The sequence below is a fragment of the Natator depressus genome, chromosome 13, assembly GCF_965152275.1.
Source record: "Natator depressus isolate rNatDep1 chromosome 13, rNatDep2.hap1, whole genome shotgun sequence".
NCBI lineage: Eukaryota > Metazoa > Chordata > Testudines > Cheloniidae > Natator > Natator depressus.
Window position 1 is genome coordinate 29,572,014 of NC_134246.1, and position 18,675 is coordinate 29,590,688.

Consider the following 18,675-nt stretch of genomic DNA (forward strand, 5'->3'; position numbering starts at 1 on the left):
TGGAGCTGAAATGAGGAGGGAACTGGTCTTTCAAATTTGTTACAGCTCTGCCTTGCAACCTGAGCAGCTGCTGCGGAAGTGTACCACGTGCTCTACAAGGCTGCTCTTGAGACACGCACAGACTATTCCACACGCTCTGCAGAAGAGCTAGGTCCATGGATACTTCGGGAGTTGGAAACAAAAGCATGAAACCACCCTGGGTCGGGGGCTAAACCTGGCAACAAACCCGCAGCCGGGCTCAGCAGAGGGTAACACCGAAGTTGCTGTGCCAGAGGAGCACAAAGCCCGTGGCACAGAGGAGGCGGCTCAGAGACAGGATGTGAACACGTTTCCCAGAGCTTGTGGAAAGCCAATTACCCCAGGCTTCATGTCAGGAAGATGGAGCACTGGGTGGGCAGCTTGCAGAAAGCACGGGGAGCTCTCTTGGCAAGGCACTCCTCGTTTGGGGCCGGCAGCACTTTCCTGCCTGTGGAGAAGCAATCGGAACCCCTCCCCGCGTCAGACAGACCCAGGGCAATCTGGGCAGAGAGGTGGGAGATAGTGAGAGGGGGAAGCCCCATCCTCCACAGCAGCTAACAGACACAGACCCACCATGCATGAGTCAGGTGCATTTTAGGGACACTCAGGTTGATGCTGCTTGTCCCTCTCGTGAGCACTGGGCTCTGACTGCACTGTGCCTGTCTGCTTAGGGAAGTGGTCCTGCTGGGAGCAGTGTGCCTGCAGTGCCCATATCACCAGCTGGCTGAGCTCCAAGACACGAGAGGGGCTACAGGGCTTTATGGCAGCCCGGGATCCCACAGCCTCCTCTCCTCCCAGGACAACCGGCTCCTCTCCAGGTGGTGCTGGCACCTGGGGAAGGACACAGCCTGCTAGCTGGAGTCTCTGCTCTCTGGAAGGAGTCTGCCCCATTGCCCCACTAGCTCAGCAGTGCTCTCCCCCATCACCCCATTTACCACAGAGAGAGGGGAGCTCTCCCCACCCACATCTGGCAAGCTCCAGAAAGCAGCTTTCAGAGTGATCCAGCAGCCCTGTGGGCCCATGCTCCCTCTCACCCAGCTGGGCCATGGGCCTGCTGAACACAAGTGCCGAGAGCTCTCCCATGGCAGATCCCCAAGGGCCCCAGCAAAGCCACCCCTGCCCCACATCAGTGCCTCCCCTTTCACATCTTCTGGCCTTCCCCCTCCCCCCACTGACTCAGCATCTCCTAGGCCAGCCTCATCTCCTGCAGGGCGGGGAGCTCCCGCCCCCTCTGCTCACCTACCTCGGTGACATAGGAGTTGTTCTCGTCAGGTCGGTAGGGCTTGTAGTTCCTGGGGAGTTTCACACTGGGGTCCACGTCCATGGCGTTGTTGCTGCGGTACAGGTCAGGGGGCCGGCTCCCCGCGGCGTCCCAGTCTGGGCCGTCCCTAAAGTCTGGCTGCTGCATGCATGGGCAAGTTAATGAGAACAAACCAAAAGGGCGGGAAGAAAAGAAAAACAAACAAAACAATGGGTCTCAGAAACAGCAAAGAACTACAAGACAACAAAAAGGATGAAGAGGAAGAGGAGCTTCAGCACAGTGGCATAAGACAATGTGGAAAACAAAAGGAAACACAGGATGAGGAGACACGTGGGCTGGATTGTTGGGGGTGGGGGAGAGAGAGAGAGGGGAAAAATATGCAAACCCCAGTTATGGTGCCATGCAGTGACTGGTGGGGTGGGGGCTTGGGCTGGGTTGGACTAAAACCCAGCAGCATGCAGGAAAATAGAACTCTGAACAAATGAGAGTGTGCTTCGGAAAGGGGCACTGTCACCCGGCCACCTCTGGAAATCTGCTCCCTGTTCAGAGCCCGGAGCCCTCTACCCTCCCCTGGCAGTCTGCAAATTCTCAACTATGGTCCCCCTCCTCCTGCTGCACATGGGCTGGGCTGGGCGATGTGGAGCTCGGGGTGGGGGCGGGGGAGGCGAGGGGGAGCGAGCTGGCTGGTTTGGGGAACAGCGTGAACCCAGGGTTTTTGGCACATTCCCAGCAGGACAGATTTTGGATGGTGGTGGCCAAGGGTCTATGCCGTGAGGAGATGGTGCTGCTGGAGACGCTCCTCAAGGGGAGCGCCGCCATGCATCTCGAGGGGACTGCGTGCTTTGGGACAAGCCGCATCCTGTTGCTCCAGCGGCATGGAGGGGCTGCTCCCCAGGGTCAAGAGGACATGCTCAGAGTCTTACTGAAATTTGCCTTTCAGATCTTCACTCTGGAGTCTCTTGCTCATGGGCTCTCTCTGCAGCACTTAGCAAAGGGGCTGGGAAGTTCTCTCCCAAAGAATGGCTGTTAGGTGGGGTGCCACTGGGATCCTGGAGACCCAGGACAGCACCCCTTGCCCTCTCTCCCATGCACTGTGCCGATTTCACATGAGCCTCCTGCCTCGCTTAGATAGGGTCTGAGCTCGCTTGGGGATGTTTAACCATGACAGGAATCTGGCACCAGACCAGGCAGCTATTGCTGGGTCTGCAGAACAGTGCAGTCATCTGGGATGGACCCTGGGCATGCTGAGGGAGGACTGTACTTGAGAGCCCTTCACCTGTGGCTGGGGACAGGCTCTGTGTCAGCCAGCCCACGCCCCAAGAGTTCTGAAGTGACGATGACCCAAAACAGTATTCCTCTGCCTGCCCCATCTCCAGGGCTCCACCTTCCCCCTACGCACACTCTGTTAGAGCAGAGTCCTATCTTGTCTGTGGGTTCATTACCATGCAGTGAGTTGTTAGTTTGTCATTCACTCTAGAGAGGCACAAGGGAGGTTACATTATAGGTGGGGTTTGTTTTGTTAAAGCAGGAGAAACAGCACGGCAAATAAAGCAACCACCACTGCACGGGAATGGCAATGCCATGGAAAACACCCTACCTGGAAGTCAGAGCTGTGCTCTTTGCGCAGTGCTCCTTTGGGAGAGTCCTGGGCGCCGCAGCTGGGCAGGAAGGAGAAAGGGTCCATCTGCTCTTTCCAGCAGTCCCCAATGTGATCCACCTTCCTCATGAAGGAGCTCAGCTCCTGCTGCAGGACGCGGAGCCTCACGAAGATCATGTTGATCAGCTTGGAGTCACTGGTGCTTTCACTGTTGTTATCCACCGGCTCGCTCAGCACCAGGTCCATGCAGTCATTGTCCAGACACACCTTCAGGCTGGGGGTGAAGCCATTGGAGTCCGAAATCAAGACATCGATGGCTTTGCTGACAAGTGCGGCCTGGTCCCGGATGCCGAGCAGAGTCTCCAAGTCCTTGGATTTGAACAGCCGGGTGGGGCTGTTATCCTGAGACTTCCCATTGCCGTTGCCAGGCCCTCTCTCAGGGCGGTCCTTGGCATCATTCTCTCCTCCAACGGGCACCTCTCTCCAGAGAGGGGTCGGGATGCAGTCCGCAGAGTCGCCAGCCTCAGCGTCGGTCTCCATCATCGGCCTCGTGGTCTGGCAGGAGGCCAGGTCACAGCGCTGCAGGTTAGAGAGCAGCACGCGGTTCTCGTACTGCAGCTTCTTCACCTTGCCGCTGAGCTCGCTGATCTGCACCTTGGCTGTGGCCAGCTCCTCTTGGGACGGCTCGCTGATCACCGAGCAGCTGTCCTCTGACAGGGTGATGTCCAGGTCATGGTCCGACTTGTACTTGTTCAGCTCATTCATGAGGAGCTTGTTTTGGTCTTCCAGCTCCATCAGCGACCTCCTCAGTAGCTCTGCCTCCTCTTCCACGAACTGCAGGTGTCGCCTCAGCTCCACCTGGCTCTCCCCAGAGTCCCCACAGCTGGTGGAGGAGAAAGCAAACCGGATATCCTGCCCCATCAGCTCTCTGTCGCCTTGTCCCTTCATGTCATCCATCTCTGCCCTCAGCCCGCGGTTTTCAACCTCGAGCTCCACGATCCTCCGACTCAGGATGTTGGCTTCTTCCTCAACGAGCTTCAGATGGGCCTTCAGTTCTGCCTCTCGCGAATGAGGGGAGTCCGCCAGCTCCTCTATGGACAGAGAGCTCTCCAAGTCCCCGTACAAGGAGTGGTATTTCACCAGCTCCTCCTTCATGCTGTCGTTCTCCTTGGCTAACTTTGTTAGTTTCTTGCACATCAGAGCAGACTCTTCTTTCGCAAAATGCAGTTGACACTTTAGGTCTGCGCTGTCCTCCTAGGGGCCAAAATGGCACAGGCATTAGAAAACAGGCTGCTTCTGGTTAAAAATGAGAGTCACAGACCACGCAGGACCATTGTGATCATCTAGTCTGACCCCCTGTACAACACAGGCCAGAGAATGTCCCTCAAATAATTCCCAGGACAGAGCGTTTTAATACCTATTGTTTGCAGCTCTACAAAGTTCAAGTAGTCAACCTGCCTATTTGTAATTTATTAACATACACCTGAGCCAAAGCACGAGGCCAGGAGCACAAGACTTGGCTTCATATGGACTGCAGTTTATTGAGAATTAATGGGCCTACCTCAATGGTTTCATTACCTCAGTTACACTGGGCACGTGAGAAGTCCAGGAGCTCATGTCACAAACTGGAGCTGCGCTCGCAAACCTATGGGCAGAATTCGGCCCTTGAAGTTGGGAATTAATTTGGGACACTGACATGGAGAAAAACTAAGTGAACTGGCCCATAGCTGACATTCTGTCATTGTCAGAAAACTGTCCCTCAGGTCTGCAGAGTGACAGTTCCTACAGGCCCTACCAAACCTCAGATACCTGGAAATACGGCTCCATGGAATTGTGGCAAACACAGGAAAAGGATACCCAGGGAGCTGGAAAGCAGCTAATCACACAGGAGATGGGCCCCAACTGGTCTGAACTGACAGGGAGGAATTCACACCCCTGAAGCTCCATGGCACTGAAATGATGTTCACACTTCACTCTAACCGGGCCAATAAAATAGAGCTAAATGTTGTTTCAGCAGCATGGGGAACAAGCTGTCAGACTCCATGTGGAAGAATAAAAACCACAAGCAGGTTTCCTCCTGAAAGCCTGGCATTGCTGTGCAAGTGCGGCAGTGTTTTGAATTATTTCAGATTGCTACAAATCCCCCCTCTGGGCTCCCTTCTGCTGCCCAGCCAACAGGAGTCAATTGTTTCAAAACAAAGCAGCACAGCCTCCCCCATTCGCTCCCTCCCCTGGGCACGTCACTCCACCCAGCCTGCTGTGTGCTCGCTGTGCTTGGACTGAGCGTGCAGGGCACAGAGACGCTCTGTGTGCTCTCGGACAGTGCTGCATACATCCCCGCGGACGTTAGCAGCAGCAAACACAGATCTCGTTTGTCTAAGGGCTGGAAACGTCAAAGGTACATTTTCAAAATGAGCTGGGCCTTTTGCTGTACAGCTCCCAACGGCCACTGAAACAGTCCCACCCACATCTTGACACAACGGCTGAAGTAGCTGGCCCTTTATGCCACAACTTTGTTGCATGAGCATAGATGGGGAAACCCTGATAGGTCCCATCCACCCCCTTTCCCCCAAGGACCAAAACTGGGCTGCTCCTCTCAGCACCGCTCTCTAGTACTTTGTCCATGGGGCAGCGGGGAGGCCCCCAGTTCCCTGGGGTGACTATTCCCCACCCTCAGGAAGGTTTCCTGTCGTTCCCTTTGCAGGAATTCACTCCACTGCTCCGAGAGCTGCCCCACGGCTGACAATGGCGTAGAGGGCCAGCGCTGATCTGATACAGATTCTAGGTGTCTGTCAAGTCAGCCTTCCAAAGCAGCTTGGGAGAGCCCCTTCCCCTGCTCACGCCAAGAGACGGAGACACACAGAGGAGCAGGGTGCTCCCTGCGAAATGCCAAGTACATGTCTTGTGGGGAGGGGACATCAGATGCCTGAGGGGCTAGAGAGCACTTCCACTCTGCGACTTCCATCTCAAAACCCAGCAGTAAATACTAAGCCAGAAAGATGGGATGAAGCCATTGCATGTGGAATTCAGGGAAAGCTGGACCTGTTCCACGTCCGGAGAGACAGCCGAGGGGAAAATCTCAGTTCTGCTGTTCATTACCATCAGTCTTTCAAAAGCCAAGCCATTAGGAATTTGGAGATTTCTTTCCTGGACTCCCCAAGTGCGTTAGGGATTTTTTGCTCCACGAATATGACCTCATGCAAAGGGTCCGTTGGTTGTAAATCTCATTGAACGCATTTCATTTCCTGTTTTCAGGGCTGGGAGAAAGCGTGTTCCTGGGAAAACTCTGCACACTGGTGACGAATCCCTCCCACTGAGTGCCCTGTGAAGCAGTCAAGATCTTTTTTCCAGATGGCTAATACAGTTTGAAAATTCAAATTCAACAGCTACGCCTGAGCCTGCATCACCCTCAGATGAGCAGTAGCTATTAACTCTGCAAACTTCCCAGGCTGCTTTATGAAACCCCACAGAGTTTTTTACTGCAGCCTCGTTCAGAGTGTAAAGGTGGGTGCCTGCTCCCAAGCTAGGGTGCAAACCCCTGCTTGACAGAGCAGTGGGCATGATGGCCTCATGTTATCCTTCCGCCTCACTCAGAACATTCTGCAGGAGCTCACCAGCAGATTTCAGATCAGTGGAAAAATGGTGTACTGCGAAGGATAGGATATAGCCCTTACTATACCCTATGAGGGCCAAATTTTCAAGTGTTGAGCACCCTCAGTTGGAGGCAGATTTCCAGGAGAGGTTTCCATTTGGGCACCTAAATAAAAGCAAGACTTTTAAAACCCACATCTCCCTGCAGCTCCCATGGGGACACACCTGGCCAGATTTTCAAAAGATCTCAGCACCCAAGATGTGGTACCCTTTTAAAATCTGCCCCTTGCTCAGGTGCCTGAATGGGAGTTCAGATCTTGAGAAAATTCAAGTCTTAGTGTTGAAGATCAACACACTCAGAACTGCCAAACCACTGGCCTGGAACCATCAGACCCCTAGAAGTGACGGTGAATGGTGCTCTCTGAACACTCAGATGACAGACGGAAGCCCACCTATAGCAGTCTGTCTGATTTCCACCTAACACCCATTTAATTTGAACAGAGTCACATTTCATACTACACCAGTCAGATGTGAGCAGGATGTGACCCCAGGAACTCTCTAAATCAGCGATCAATCATGAATCAAAGCCGTCACTGGCGATAGCTCATAGCACACAAGTAGCAGTGCTGAGACTTACCCATGAACAGCACTCCCTCCCGCAGAAACAAGCAAGTGAGGAAACGAACGCCATCTCTCTAGGTGTTCCTGCTGCACTTGTCACGGCCTACATCAGTCACATCACGGGAAGGGACTAGTCTTGCTGAGAAATTGCTGGACTTTCCAGTTTTATCCACAGTGCTGAGACAGGGACGGTCATAACTCACATGAGGCAGAGCCTCAAGTCCCCCAGACCCGTTTGCGCAGTAGCATGGACAGCCTAATCCCTTTGCCCACCCTTGCACACCAGCATACTGCTCACACCCTAGGGATTTCTGAAGAATCTGGGGGTCCATCTCCTGAGCTCACCCAGCTTTGCAGCAGCCATGGGTCTTTCTTGGCTCCATGAAGACGACAGCCTGAGAAACATGAGGTTTATGTCCTGTGGTTTGGAGTTGTGTTGTGTTTGTTCCCTCTGCCCCTTGTGGTATCTCATTAGGAGGGAGTGGGGATGGTTTTGTATTGCAGTCTCAACAATGTCTTGTAAGAATATTTTTGATGTTCTCAAAGGCCTGAACATCTCCCACTAAGAGGGACAAAGATGGCAGAGGGGACAGCGTTTCCAAGTGCAGCTCAAACGTGCAAACTGGTGCACCTGACCATTAACCACAGTGCTCAACACATGTACAGACGTGTGCTCTGGGGAACATCCAGTTGTCTTGACCAAGCTCCTCCACTGATGAAATATGGGAGGACGGAAGAAAAGCCACAAATGAAAGGACAAAGAAACCAGCAGAAACAGACCCCCATTCTTCAGCATGTCCCCTCCACCAAAGAGATCTGCTAACACACAAACACCCTGCAAAGGGAAAACACAGACTGCTTCCTGGTCAATGATTTCAGAACCACCATCAAGTGTGTCATGGTGGGCAGTGGATTATCAGATTTATCCTCACTGAGCAGGTATGGGGGTGAGACAAACTCTCAGGAGACATGGACCTTTCCCTAAGTCTGCAGGGAAGATATACCTGCTATTCCAGTGAATACTTTGTACGTGTGTGTGAATCTGTGTGCGTGCCCTCCACAGTATGCCCCCACATACAATGGCAGGCCAGATCCTCAGCCGGTGGAAATCAGCTCATCTGATGTCAGTGTAGCTATGCTGATTTATACCAACTGAGGACATCTGTGTGCGCAAATCCTGGAAGACCAATTTTATCCTCACTGCAGATTTAAGCAGGGCCATAAATTTAACCCTGCAATGCAATGAATTGAAATTTCCTCTAACACTCATTCTGCTGCAGCAGACTCATGTTATCTGGGGGGAGGGATAGCTCAATGGTTTGAGCATTGGCCTGCTAAACCCAGGGTTGTGAGTTCAATCCTTAAGGGGGCCATTTAGGGAATCTGGGGCAGAAATTGGGGATTGGTCCTACTTTGAGCAGGAGGTTGGTTGGACTAGATGAGGTCCCTTCCAATCCTGATATTCTATTTCCTTTGTATCATTATATCGTTCTAATGAACCCCGTTGGCATTGCTGCCAGTGTCTTGGGTTACATGTAATTCAGATATTCCACTGCTATTCGGGATTAACTAATGCAGCTCATGAACTCAACATCAAGCATTTGGACGCTGGAGACAAACCAGAGCAATGAACGATGAAGACTTTACCGGTCAGTCCTTTCCTACCTCTAAAATGCTGACATCAGCCTTTGAGAGAGGCTTTTAAGAACAATAAACTGCTTTCATTTCTGCAGTGACAACACCAACTCTGAACCTCCGCACCGCAGTCAGGTTGTTAGAGAGTCAAAGCCACTGAACACACCAGTCACTGAGAGACGAAATCCTTCCACCAGTGGAGAGAGCCCATATCTGCTGCGTGTCCAGTGTCCTGCACAAGGCAGGGATACAGAGTGCATGATGTTCGGGAAGTTTACAAGGCGAGACTGTTGGACAGAGGCACCTCAGCTGCACCCACTAAACCGTCTGAGCAAGATGGATACCTGAGCATGCCCGTGTGCAATGGCCCATGCTGCAGAGGCAGGTGTGAATGGGACACACACAATCACCCGATAGCCAGGGCACAGCACCCTCTCTGCAGGCTGAGCTTTGGCTCGGATTTTTAAATATCTCAGAGTGTCAAAACTGCCCAAGTGGTGCTGGGATCACTGTTCTAGCCAGGCACGGTGCTCTCTCCACCAGGCACATGGGAACAGGACGTGGAACTGGAAGAGACCTCATGGGTCATCAGGTCCAGTCCCCTGCTGTTGCAGGCAACCCCGTCATGCAATCCCCATCCATCCCATGCAGCTAGGCCCAGAGCCAAGGTCTAAAGCAAGGGCACTTAGCTATGTACTGGGTCTGAGTAGTTTTCTGGTTAACAAATCCTCGTTACCCCAGTGGAGTCTGGACTGTTCTGAGCCCCACCCCATTTCTTCAGGCTTGACTCTCCAGCTGTGTCATAAGTATCCTCCCTCCAGCCAAGGAGACCTGGCTGAGATTCCTTACAGAGCACATCACTCAGTATGCCATATGCTCATCCGCCTCCCCACCCAGCCACGTGGGGGTGAGAGCATGAACTCTGTAGCACTCCCTAGAAAAGTGACCGTTAGCGTCCCAGGTAGGAGCACTGCTGGGGCAGATGCTCCATTTGCTCCTCAGCCATTGGATGTTCTCCAGAGAAGAGCCCCAGCTAGCCCCCAGAGAAAGTCAGCTACGTGGCTCTCTGCAGCACCAGCATCATTCCATGGCTGAGCAGGCTGGCCAACTCACTTAGCACTTCTGGTTCCAGGCCTCGGGAGCTACGTTCCAAACCCTTTATTAGAAACCCTTCACCCTAACCATTCCCCAGGGGCCACTCGACTCATCAGGGCCACGCAAATTAAGACATGACTCTTCCATGTGCACTGTTTTACTGCTATGCCAGGACTGGCGACCTACAGGGTGAGCATGGCTCTTTGAGTTCTACAACGCCATGGATAGTCAACATGGCCCCAGGAGGGCCTGCCTGGCTACAGTCTGGGTACCTGGACTGACGGCTTCTTTTCAGTCTTCCCCACAGAACGAGATCCCCTTTTCTTCAACGAATTCTGGAAAGAGATGAGAGAAGGGTTATGCAGAGTCGTTTGCACACTGCAATGCATTTGTGAATTCGGTTATTTAATATCACGCAGACACTTGCACCAAGAGACTGCTCTATCGGCCGTGGGCCCCACCCTGAGCTAGAACCCTGCCATTTGCTGCCAGCTTCGGTTATGGGCTGCTGAACGCAGAAAACAAACCCCAAAATGTGAACTTTGACCTTTTTGCCACCTAGGTCAATCTAACCATTTGCAAAAAACAATACCAATGCCTGCCAACTGCATTATGGGTAAGGCTATGTTTATGTCACCAAGGTCATCCTGACATTCTCTGCTTCAGCCCCAGGGGCTGAGGGATCCGAGCTGGCAGCTAGCAGGGCCCCGGGAGGGTTCCAGCAACAGGCAACAGCCTCCTCAGGGTTTCAGCGACGGGCGACAGCCTCGCGCAAGGGAAGGGCGGCTCCTTGGGTGAGTGGCTGGGTGTGTCCTGTTTTCTCTTTGGGAAATATGGTCACCCTGCAGCTCCCAGCCGCCGTGTGTGGAGGGAGACCCCCCTCCCCTGCAGCTCCCAGCTGCCGGGGGCAGTGGGGGTACCCCACAGCGGCAGAGGACACCATGGAGCCGCAGCAGCAGAAGTCACAGACAGGTCACAGCTTCCGTGAATTTTGTTTATTGCCCGTGACCTGTCAGTGACTTTTACTAAAAATAACCATGACAAAATCTTAACCTTAATTATGGAGGCACACTGCTGCCGCCTAGGAGAAATCCCATCACAACATGGTCCCCAGCTTGATTGAATGGACTTTGGCCAAGGATGTAGTTAAAGGGGAAGGAAGGTGCAGCACATCTACCAACGCGATATATGCCATCATGTGCCAGCAATGCCCCTCTGCCATGTACACTGGCCAAACCGGACAGTCTCTACGCACAAGAATGGACACAAATCTGACATCAGGAATCATAACTTTCAAAAACCGGTAGGAGAACACTTCAACCTCTTTGGCCACTCAGTAACAGATTTTAAGGGTGGCAATTTTGCAGCAGAAAAGCTTCAAAAACAGACTCCAAGGAGAAACTGCTGAGCTTGAATTAATATGCAAACTAGATCCCATTAACTTGGATTTGAATAGAGACTGGGAGTGGCTGGGTCATTACACATATTGAATCTATTTCCCCATGTTAAGTATCCTCACACCTTCTTGTCAACTGTCTAAATGAGCCATCTTGATTATCACTACAAACGTTTTTTTCTCCTGCTGATAATAGCTCATCTTAACTAATTAGCCTCTCACAGTTTGTAAGGCAACTTCCAACTTATCTGTATGTATATATATTTCTTCTTACTATATGTTCCATTCTATGCATCCGATGAAGTGGGCTGTAGCCCACGAAAGCTTATGTTCTAATAAATTTTTTAGTCTCTAAGGTGCCACAAGTCCTCCTGTTCTTTTTGCGGATACAGACTAACATGGCTGCTACTCTGAAATCTGATTCCCCTGAAGGGGGCTGCTGGCAGCTCGTTTAATACCTTGCATTCCCAGCCTCCGGCTTCTGCGGATGGAAGAGCACCAAGTACTGAACCAATCCCCAGTGAAGCAGGGAAGTGCTGTCACAGTGAGGGTCTGCCATGGACTAGAGCGGCACAGCTGGGGCTGGAGGCCAGCAGCCCTGATTCGCAGTCCCAGTTCTACCCACTAGGCCATGCTGCCACCCCAGGGTTTCCAGGGGCACCCTCTACCGCACGGGGAGCAGAAGCACACAAGGGAAGCTTCTGCTCCTACTACCCCTCTTTTGATGATAAAGGACAGCTCGGCCTGGCACCTCTCAGCAGCACAGTATGTAAAGTGGACACCAGCACAAACCTCCCTGGCTTCTGATCATCACACTTGGAAAACTTCCACGTGTACAGGAATCCTGTCGCAGGCCTTCTGGAGCCACCCGCTTCGGCCTGTCTCCCTGCAGTTCTAACACCCTGGAGGGAAGTCACTCTATCATGAGCTGCCCTGGGCTCTGTAAACCACAGATCCAGAGACAGCTGCCCAGACAAATGCTGGGTGCAGACAGTGTGACCAATACAGCTGGACCAGACCTATTGATGACTTTGGAGATCAGGCCCAAGGCCTTGTACTGGTGATGGAAGTGTGTTGGAAGCTGGTGGAGGAATCGGCGCAAAGGGGAACTGTGCTCACAACAGGCTGCTCTGTGAGGGGGCTGGCTCCCTAAGGAATGAGATGCTGACAGCTTCAGGGCGGGGCCAGAGAGTGAACAAACCCTGTGAGGTGGTTTGCAGGGCTACTTGACACAATACTGTGACTAAGCACATCGGGAGGGGCTGCAAGTATCTGACCGGCTCACGGTGGTCTGTGCAAAACTGTGACCTGCACCACCCACCAAGAATGTCGCAAATGCCCGTGTGGTTCCAGCATCGGCCCAGAGTAGCAATAATGACCTTGGCCCAGGGCATTTCTTGGGGCTTCACAACCAGTGGCAGCTCCTCTGTTGCACCTTACACCAGCAGCTCCTGCCAGCCAGTCATGCACCTACACTCCCGGCTTCAGTCATTCCAGTTCCAGGCCGTACTTCCTGGATTGGCTGCCCAGCTTTAGTCTTGATCATGATTTGCATGGAAACAGCATCTTTATTTCTTAACTGCTCCCCCAGCTCCAGCCTGACATCACTGGCCAAAGACAGAGTCTGTCCAGGTCCTTACAGCGCTCCCATGGCTAGCATGCCAGCACCAGAGTGTGATTCTTTAAACAGAGTCCAGGAACCCACAGCAGTCTGAGGGCAGATGTCAGAGGAAGCAAGCTCAACAAAGCACTTCTCTCTTCCTACCAGCATCCCCTCAGGCTTGCCCTGGGTTCAGCAGCTTAGCTGACCTCCGCCAGGCACTGAGTGAGCGGGGAGATGGGGCTGAGCAGGCACTTCAATCCAGGCTGCACCACCACAGGCCTTCCCCAGAGTTAGGGCAACATGAGGAAGAGGATGGAGCTGGAAGGGACGGCTCAGAGCACTCATGTCTGTTGCTCAGATACCCATAACACCACTCTGGGTTTGCTGCGAGAGCGATGACCTGAGCCAGTTCAGGGTGTTTCTGTTGATCTGTGCAGGGACTTAGAGGTGGGATCGGACTGTCTACTGATCAAAGGCATCCACTGCAGCAGAGGCCCGATGTCACGAGGATGGAGGCACCTGTACCTGCCCACCAGACTAACAGGTGCTGTCTCTGTCTCATTCCCTGGGCTGGAGCCTGATGCAGTAGGGTCCAGCTACTTGGCCAACAGGAGGAACTGGACCCTGCTCATTTATTAGCTTCTCTATCAGCTTGTTCAGGAGCGTGAGGCCTGACAAAGCAGCACTGCCCAGTCATTCCCTGGAGCAAGGGTTTTGCTGAGTAGTTCTGAGCAGACTCCTGCCTGCCTGGGGCAGCATGGCAGATTCCTCTGCTCAGGTGAGGTGCCCAGGTCGGGGACCATCTCTCAGGTGGGGTCCTAGAGTTCTTTATTCTTTCCCCATCTAAAGGGGCAGATGCAGGTGGTGCCCAGGTGCTACCACTGGCCCAGGAGAGGAGCAGCTTTGCTGCTAGAATTCTTTTCCAATGGCTGCAGGAACAGAATTTGTTTTACCTGCTAATTCACGTGGGCTCAGCAGGATTCCTGGGGGTGGAGGTAAGGAGGAGTGTTTTTGGCTTTGAGGAGAGAGCATTATTCATTGCTCTGCAGCCATTATAAAACAGATTAGATCTCCGTCCCCAAGGCTGCAGCTCTATTTTACTTGCCCCAGGCAAAAGGTGAAGCACTCCTGCAGGGCTCAGAGGTGAGTTCTCCCAGGAAGCCTCTAAAACCCCTGTCCTCCCAGCTGCCTGGCTCCAGCCCATCCAGTCCCCACAGCTGTCACCTCGGCCTCCTGGAAATCCCAGAGTAAGACTGCCAGCCACTGCAGGAAGTGACAGGTTGAGGGAATGTAGACGCTCTTGGGCTTCTCTGCCAGGGAGCAGCCCACAAATCACATCAGCACACCAATGTGTCAGCTCCCATTTACACCACACATATTGGCCCATGAATCCTAGATTTATCAGTGCTGGGGACAGAGCGACTGTAGGGAAAGGCCAATGCCCACAGCTCACTGGAATCCAGCTTCTGCCTCTGGTCCCTTACACAGCATGGAAAAGACAGAGGCGTAGAGCAGCCGAATGCTGCAGACATGAAGATGGGCTTTGGGGAACAGCAGATTGAGAGCTTTATGAGATTTTAACACCCGCTTTCAGTCCCACAGCCTGCTCCAGCTGCAGGCCTCCCAGGAAACCAAACGGATTGCAGGCTCACGTGGTCTCCTCCCTCCCCAGGGCAGCATGGAGCTGGCAGGCCCAAGCACTTGCCGATACAAAATGTATGGGGTTTGTTACAGATGTCCCTCCTATACCTCTACTAAAAATGCAACTGCCCCAGCCACCACCACATTGTCCACAGCATGATGCCACTGAGCCTGGAGCCATCACACTCCCCCCCGGTAGATGAGACAGGGCAGGGCTCGAGCCTAGGACTGAGGCCATCCAGGCTCAATTTCCTGCTCTGCCTTCGACTTCCTGTGTGCCCTTAGGCATGCCCCTTAGCCTCCCGGGGCCTCAGTTCCCATCTGTGCAGGGGGTGGGGTCGTCACAGGCCTGCCCTGCCTCCCGGGGGTGTGAAGATAAATGCATGGGAGATGGTGAGGGGTCAGATACTGTGGGGAGGGGGAGTAAGTACCTCAGATAAACAGGAGAGACTCAGACTGGGCAGCCAGTTCCAGGCAGGACCCTCCCAGCCAAGCTGCCTGACCTGACTTTCTGCACCATCCAGCAGGGAGTGTTTGGGCAGCAGACCATGAATTCAGGGAAGGGACGAATGACCCAGATGACCCTCCAACACCACAGCAAGTGCTCCTCACCGGCCGGCCTCTTCCTCGCTACCCCACATGGGGCAGCAGAACTGAAACCTGGGTAAGGTGTTCCACCAGCTGGCGTTGTACAGCGGGTTTCGTTCTGGCCACATGCACAGCAGCCTGGCCGGCTGGTCAGGCCAATCCAGCAGGGCAGCAAACCTGCAGGCTAGCCCCGGTTCTCCACTCAGTAGCCAGGAGGCCTCAGGTACAGAGGGTGAGGTGGGGCACTCAATGACGAATCTTCCCAGAGATGCCCCGCACTCATCTCCTACCCCCAGCAGCTCGGACAACCCAGCTTCCAAGCACGCAGTACCTGGGGTTCTGACCTCCCCGCCCGGGGCTGCAGCTTTGGGCCGTGCTGCCCAAGAAGAGTTAAGAACACCCCCCGCGCGCGCGCGCACACACACACACACACACACACACACACCTCTGCTGGGCTAGTGCTCACTCCCTAGGCAGGACCCAAGAACAGCTTGGCAGGTCAGCTGGGGAGCAGGCGCCACCACCTGGAGGAGTCAGAGCTGGGATGGAGAGAGAAGAGGGGACCTGGGTGGGGGTGGCTCGAGGAAGGGAGAAAGGTCAGCTAGGGAAGGTGGCTGTGCGGGGAGTCAGATAAGCAGGCAGGAAGTGGGGGATGCCTGGGGGAAGGGGCTGCTCCCCACACACTCAGAGGACCTGCTGCCTGCCCAGGGACACTGCGTGTGGGGAGAGTGGGCCTGCGCCCGACGGGTGAGAAGGCTGCTGGGGCCCCGCCTGGGGAAAATGCCATGGGCAAGGCAGGGGCTGCTGGAGAAGGGAGCAACTGGGTGGATCAGAGAGCAGTGGGATATGGCAGAGCCCCCAGAGGTTGGGATACATTTCAGGTAAGCGGCAAAACACGCATGTGCTTATCTGAGTGAGACCCAAGATTCTCCATCTGTGCACCCACAGACCTGGGGGCTGGCCCAGCCCAGGCTCCGTGCACACCAGTGCTTGCTGGTGGTAGGGTCAGCTCCAAAAATACCCTAGCCCTGGAAGCACCAATGCTTCGCCCTGCCTAAAACCCACCTGTGACTCACCAGCTCCGAGTAGGGGAGTGAGGGAGGTGGGGCGAATATCCCTTTCTTGTGGCCATGCCCCTCCCACTTCCCTCACCGGCTGGGGGGTGGGTCTGGCAGGCGAGCAAGCTAAGTTTAGCAGCTGCCATTTGGCAAGCCGGGCAGGAGGCAAGTCAGAAAGGAGGAAGGTGCAGCCATGGGGGGCGATGACCAACAAGGCACATAGCCATGGGCACCATGGCGGATTTTCAATGTGTTGTGGCAAAGCATGAGCAGGAAGAGGAGTGAGCGCCCGGGTGGGCACGGGGAGCCTGTGGGACAAGGACCCTCATCGCCATTGTTTAATGTGCAGGGCAGCAGACAGGATGCAGAACCACGGCAAACCCTGCCCCCGCGAGCCCCCCACATAGTGTGGTGGTGAAGAGAAGAGCGTGCAGCGGCCTCGGAGGCGCATGATCATCAGCCCTTCGCCAAGCAGATTGCACGGGGAGCCTCACACACAGCGGCAGTTCCCCATCATGGAGGGTGCAGAGCCAGGTCCCAGGCATGCACCATGCACCTGGACTGCTCCTGCATTCTCTGCACGTTACCTCCTTCCTTCCCACCAATTTTCACAGCTCTTTTCAAAGCTGAATTTGATTCTTGTTTTCCAGCCACTGCCGCCTGCTCCTGATGTGGAGACCCGGGGGAAAGAGAAGCCACACTGACTCGAAGGAGACAAATTTCGTGTTGCTTTAGTGGGTCTTGAGAAACTCTCCACTGTGAGCCACCACGTCTCCTGCTCCTCCGAGATGCAGGCATTTCCCCTCGCCCGGGCGGAGCAGCCCAGCTGCCTACTCAACCCTGCAGTCCCAGCAAGTGTTTGGTGAACAGCCCTGCCAGCCACACTACTGAGCAGGGACTCTGCAGTAGAGCAGGGCCCCGTGGATGCTGCCCTCAACACATGTGCTGCACCAGAGATATTCACAAGCTGGTGCTGGGACCCGGCAGCCGAAGACTGCAGCTGAGCAATGCAAGCTGCTGGCCGTGCCAAGGTGCTGAGATCTAGGCCACTCCTATCAAGGACATGCCCGTTGTCAGGGCTGCTGCTGCTGCTGCTGGGAAGCCCCCATGCAGTGAGCAAACCCTCCCAAAGGAGCAGGGCCACACCACGCTTACATCTCTCCCCCAGAAGCAAAATGCTCTTGTGACACCAGCATGACTCTGGAACGGGGCTGGACCCGGCTGTCCCATCCCGAGGCCAGAAAAGTGGCTGGGTAACGGCCGGAGAGGGCGTCCCTGAGCCTGCGATATGAGCACCACAGTCCCGTCAGTCTCTGGCGCTGGGGTCATGGTGTCAGTGCGGCCATGCCGCCGGGCACCCCTCCAGCACTACGGGCTGGCAGCAGGACTGTGATTGCTGGGCAATGCTGGGTTCAGATTAACACGTCAGTCCTGCTGTGCCAAGCTGCGCCATGTGGCTCCGCTGGGCGTCAGGACCAGGTCCTGTCTCATCCCCCTCCTGCCGCCAAAGGACTCAGGCGCTCCGGGAGATGCAGCCCTGGGAGGGGAGAAGATGCACGGAGCCACAGGTGTCATGGTGCATGCGCTGGGTGATTAATTGGCCTTCCCAGCATTTATCCAATTATGGGAGACGCCTCTTCCGGCTGGAGAAATAATCAGCCTCTAATCCCCTTAGGGGCAAGCCTGTCCCTGTGCTGAGCCGTGGAGAGGGGCTTGTTTGTATTGCTACTAACCAGCTTGGGGGCTGCGCTGCCAAGATGCACCTCAGCACAGGAGGAAGAGGCGTCTGAGGGCTGTTAACTCAGTTGTTCAGAAACCCTAATTAGAAAACCAAATGAATCACTGAAGCTGCTAATGAGGAGCTGGGACCTTGCTGGCCTCGGGGTATCCACTGCATGGGCGTGCCAGCCCAGCTCCTTTGCCGAGTCACCTCAGACAGCACCTCAGCCCAGAGGAGCATCACGGTTTGGACATAGTCCAAGAACAGCAGGCTAAATAAGTTAGCATCCAAGCGTGAGTATCCCAGAGGACGCCTGCTGGAGTCAGGACCTGACCTGACCCCACCTGCAGTTCAGGTCTAAGCCACTGAAAATACACAGCTCCCAGCTGATAAGAGATTTCGGCCCCCGCTCATCACACACCTCTGAAGTGCAGAGTCCTGAGAGCTGGCACAAGGGATGGTTCTCCCCAGCCCAGAGGGGACCCTCGCAGCCCTCTGTAAAGGAGGCAGGAGAGTCTGGCTTTAGCTAAGATACCTGCAGTGGGCAAGGGGTATGTGGGTGTGTGTGTGTCTCTCTCTCACACCCTCCCTATAGATTTGTCTCTGGCACATCTGCAAGCTTTCAGATGCATAAAAACAGTTTCTAGTCATGCTGACACCTCCAGGAAACTGCACATTTGCCTCTGAGATGACAATATTATGTGCTTATGTACTGCTTCCTCTCTCAAGCCCCTTCCCCAGGAGGGTCAGCATTAGCAGCTCCATTTCACAGATGGGAAACTGAGATAATGAGGGGGAAGTAACTTGCCCAAGGCCACAAAGCAAGTCAGCTACAGAGAAGAGAGCACAAG

General features: G+C 54.3%; 1 protein-coding gene across 3 annotated transcripts in view; it reads right to left on the bottom strand.

The window, feature by feature from the left end:
• MTCL2 (microtubule crosslinking factor 2) overlaps positions 1-18,675 on the bottom strand; it is an 82,232-nt gene that overhangs the window by 31,435 nt on the left and 32,122 nt on the right. For 2 of the 3 annotated variants that reach the window (XM_074970346.1, XM_074970348.1), the window contains exons 4-6: positions 10,091-10,153; positions 2,877-4,130; positions 1,262-1,420 (exon numbers count right to left, since the gene is read on the bottom strand). In XM_074970346.1, coding sequence (XP_074826447.1) covers positions 1,262-1,420; positions 2,877-4,130; positions 10,091-10,153 — 1,476 coding nt within the window. The remainder of the gene's footprint in view (positions 1-1,261; positions 1,421-2,876; positions 4,131-10,090; positions 10,154-18,675) is intronic. The other variant, XM_074970347.1, reaches the window with a different exon arrangement.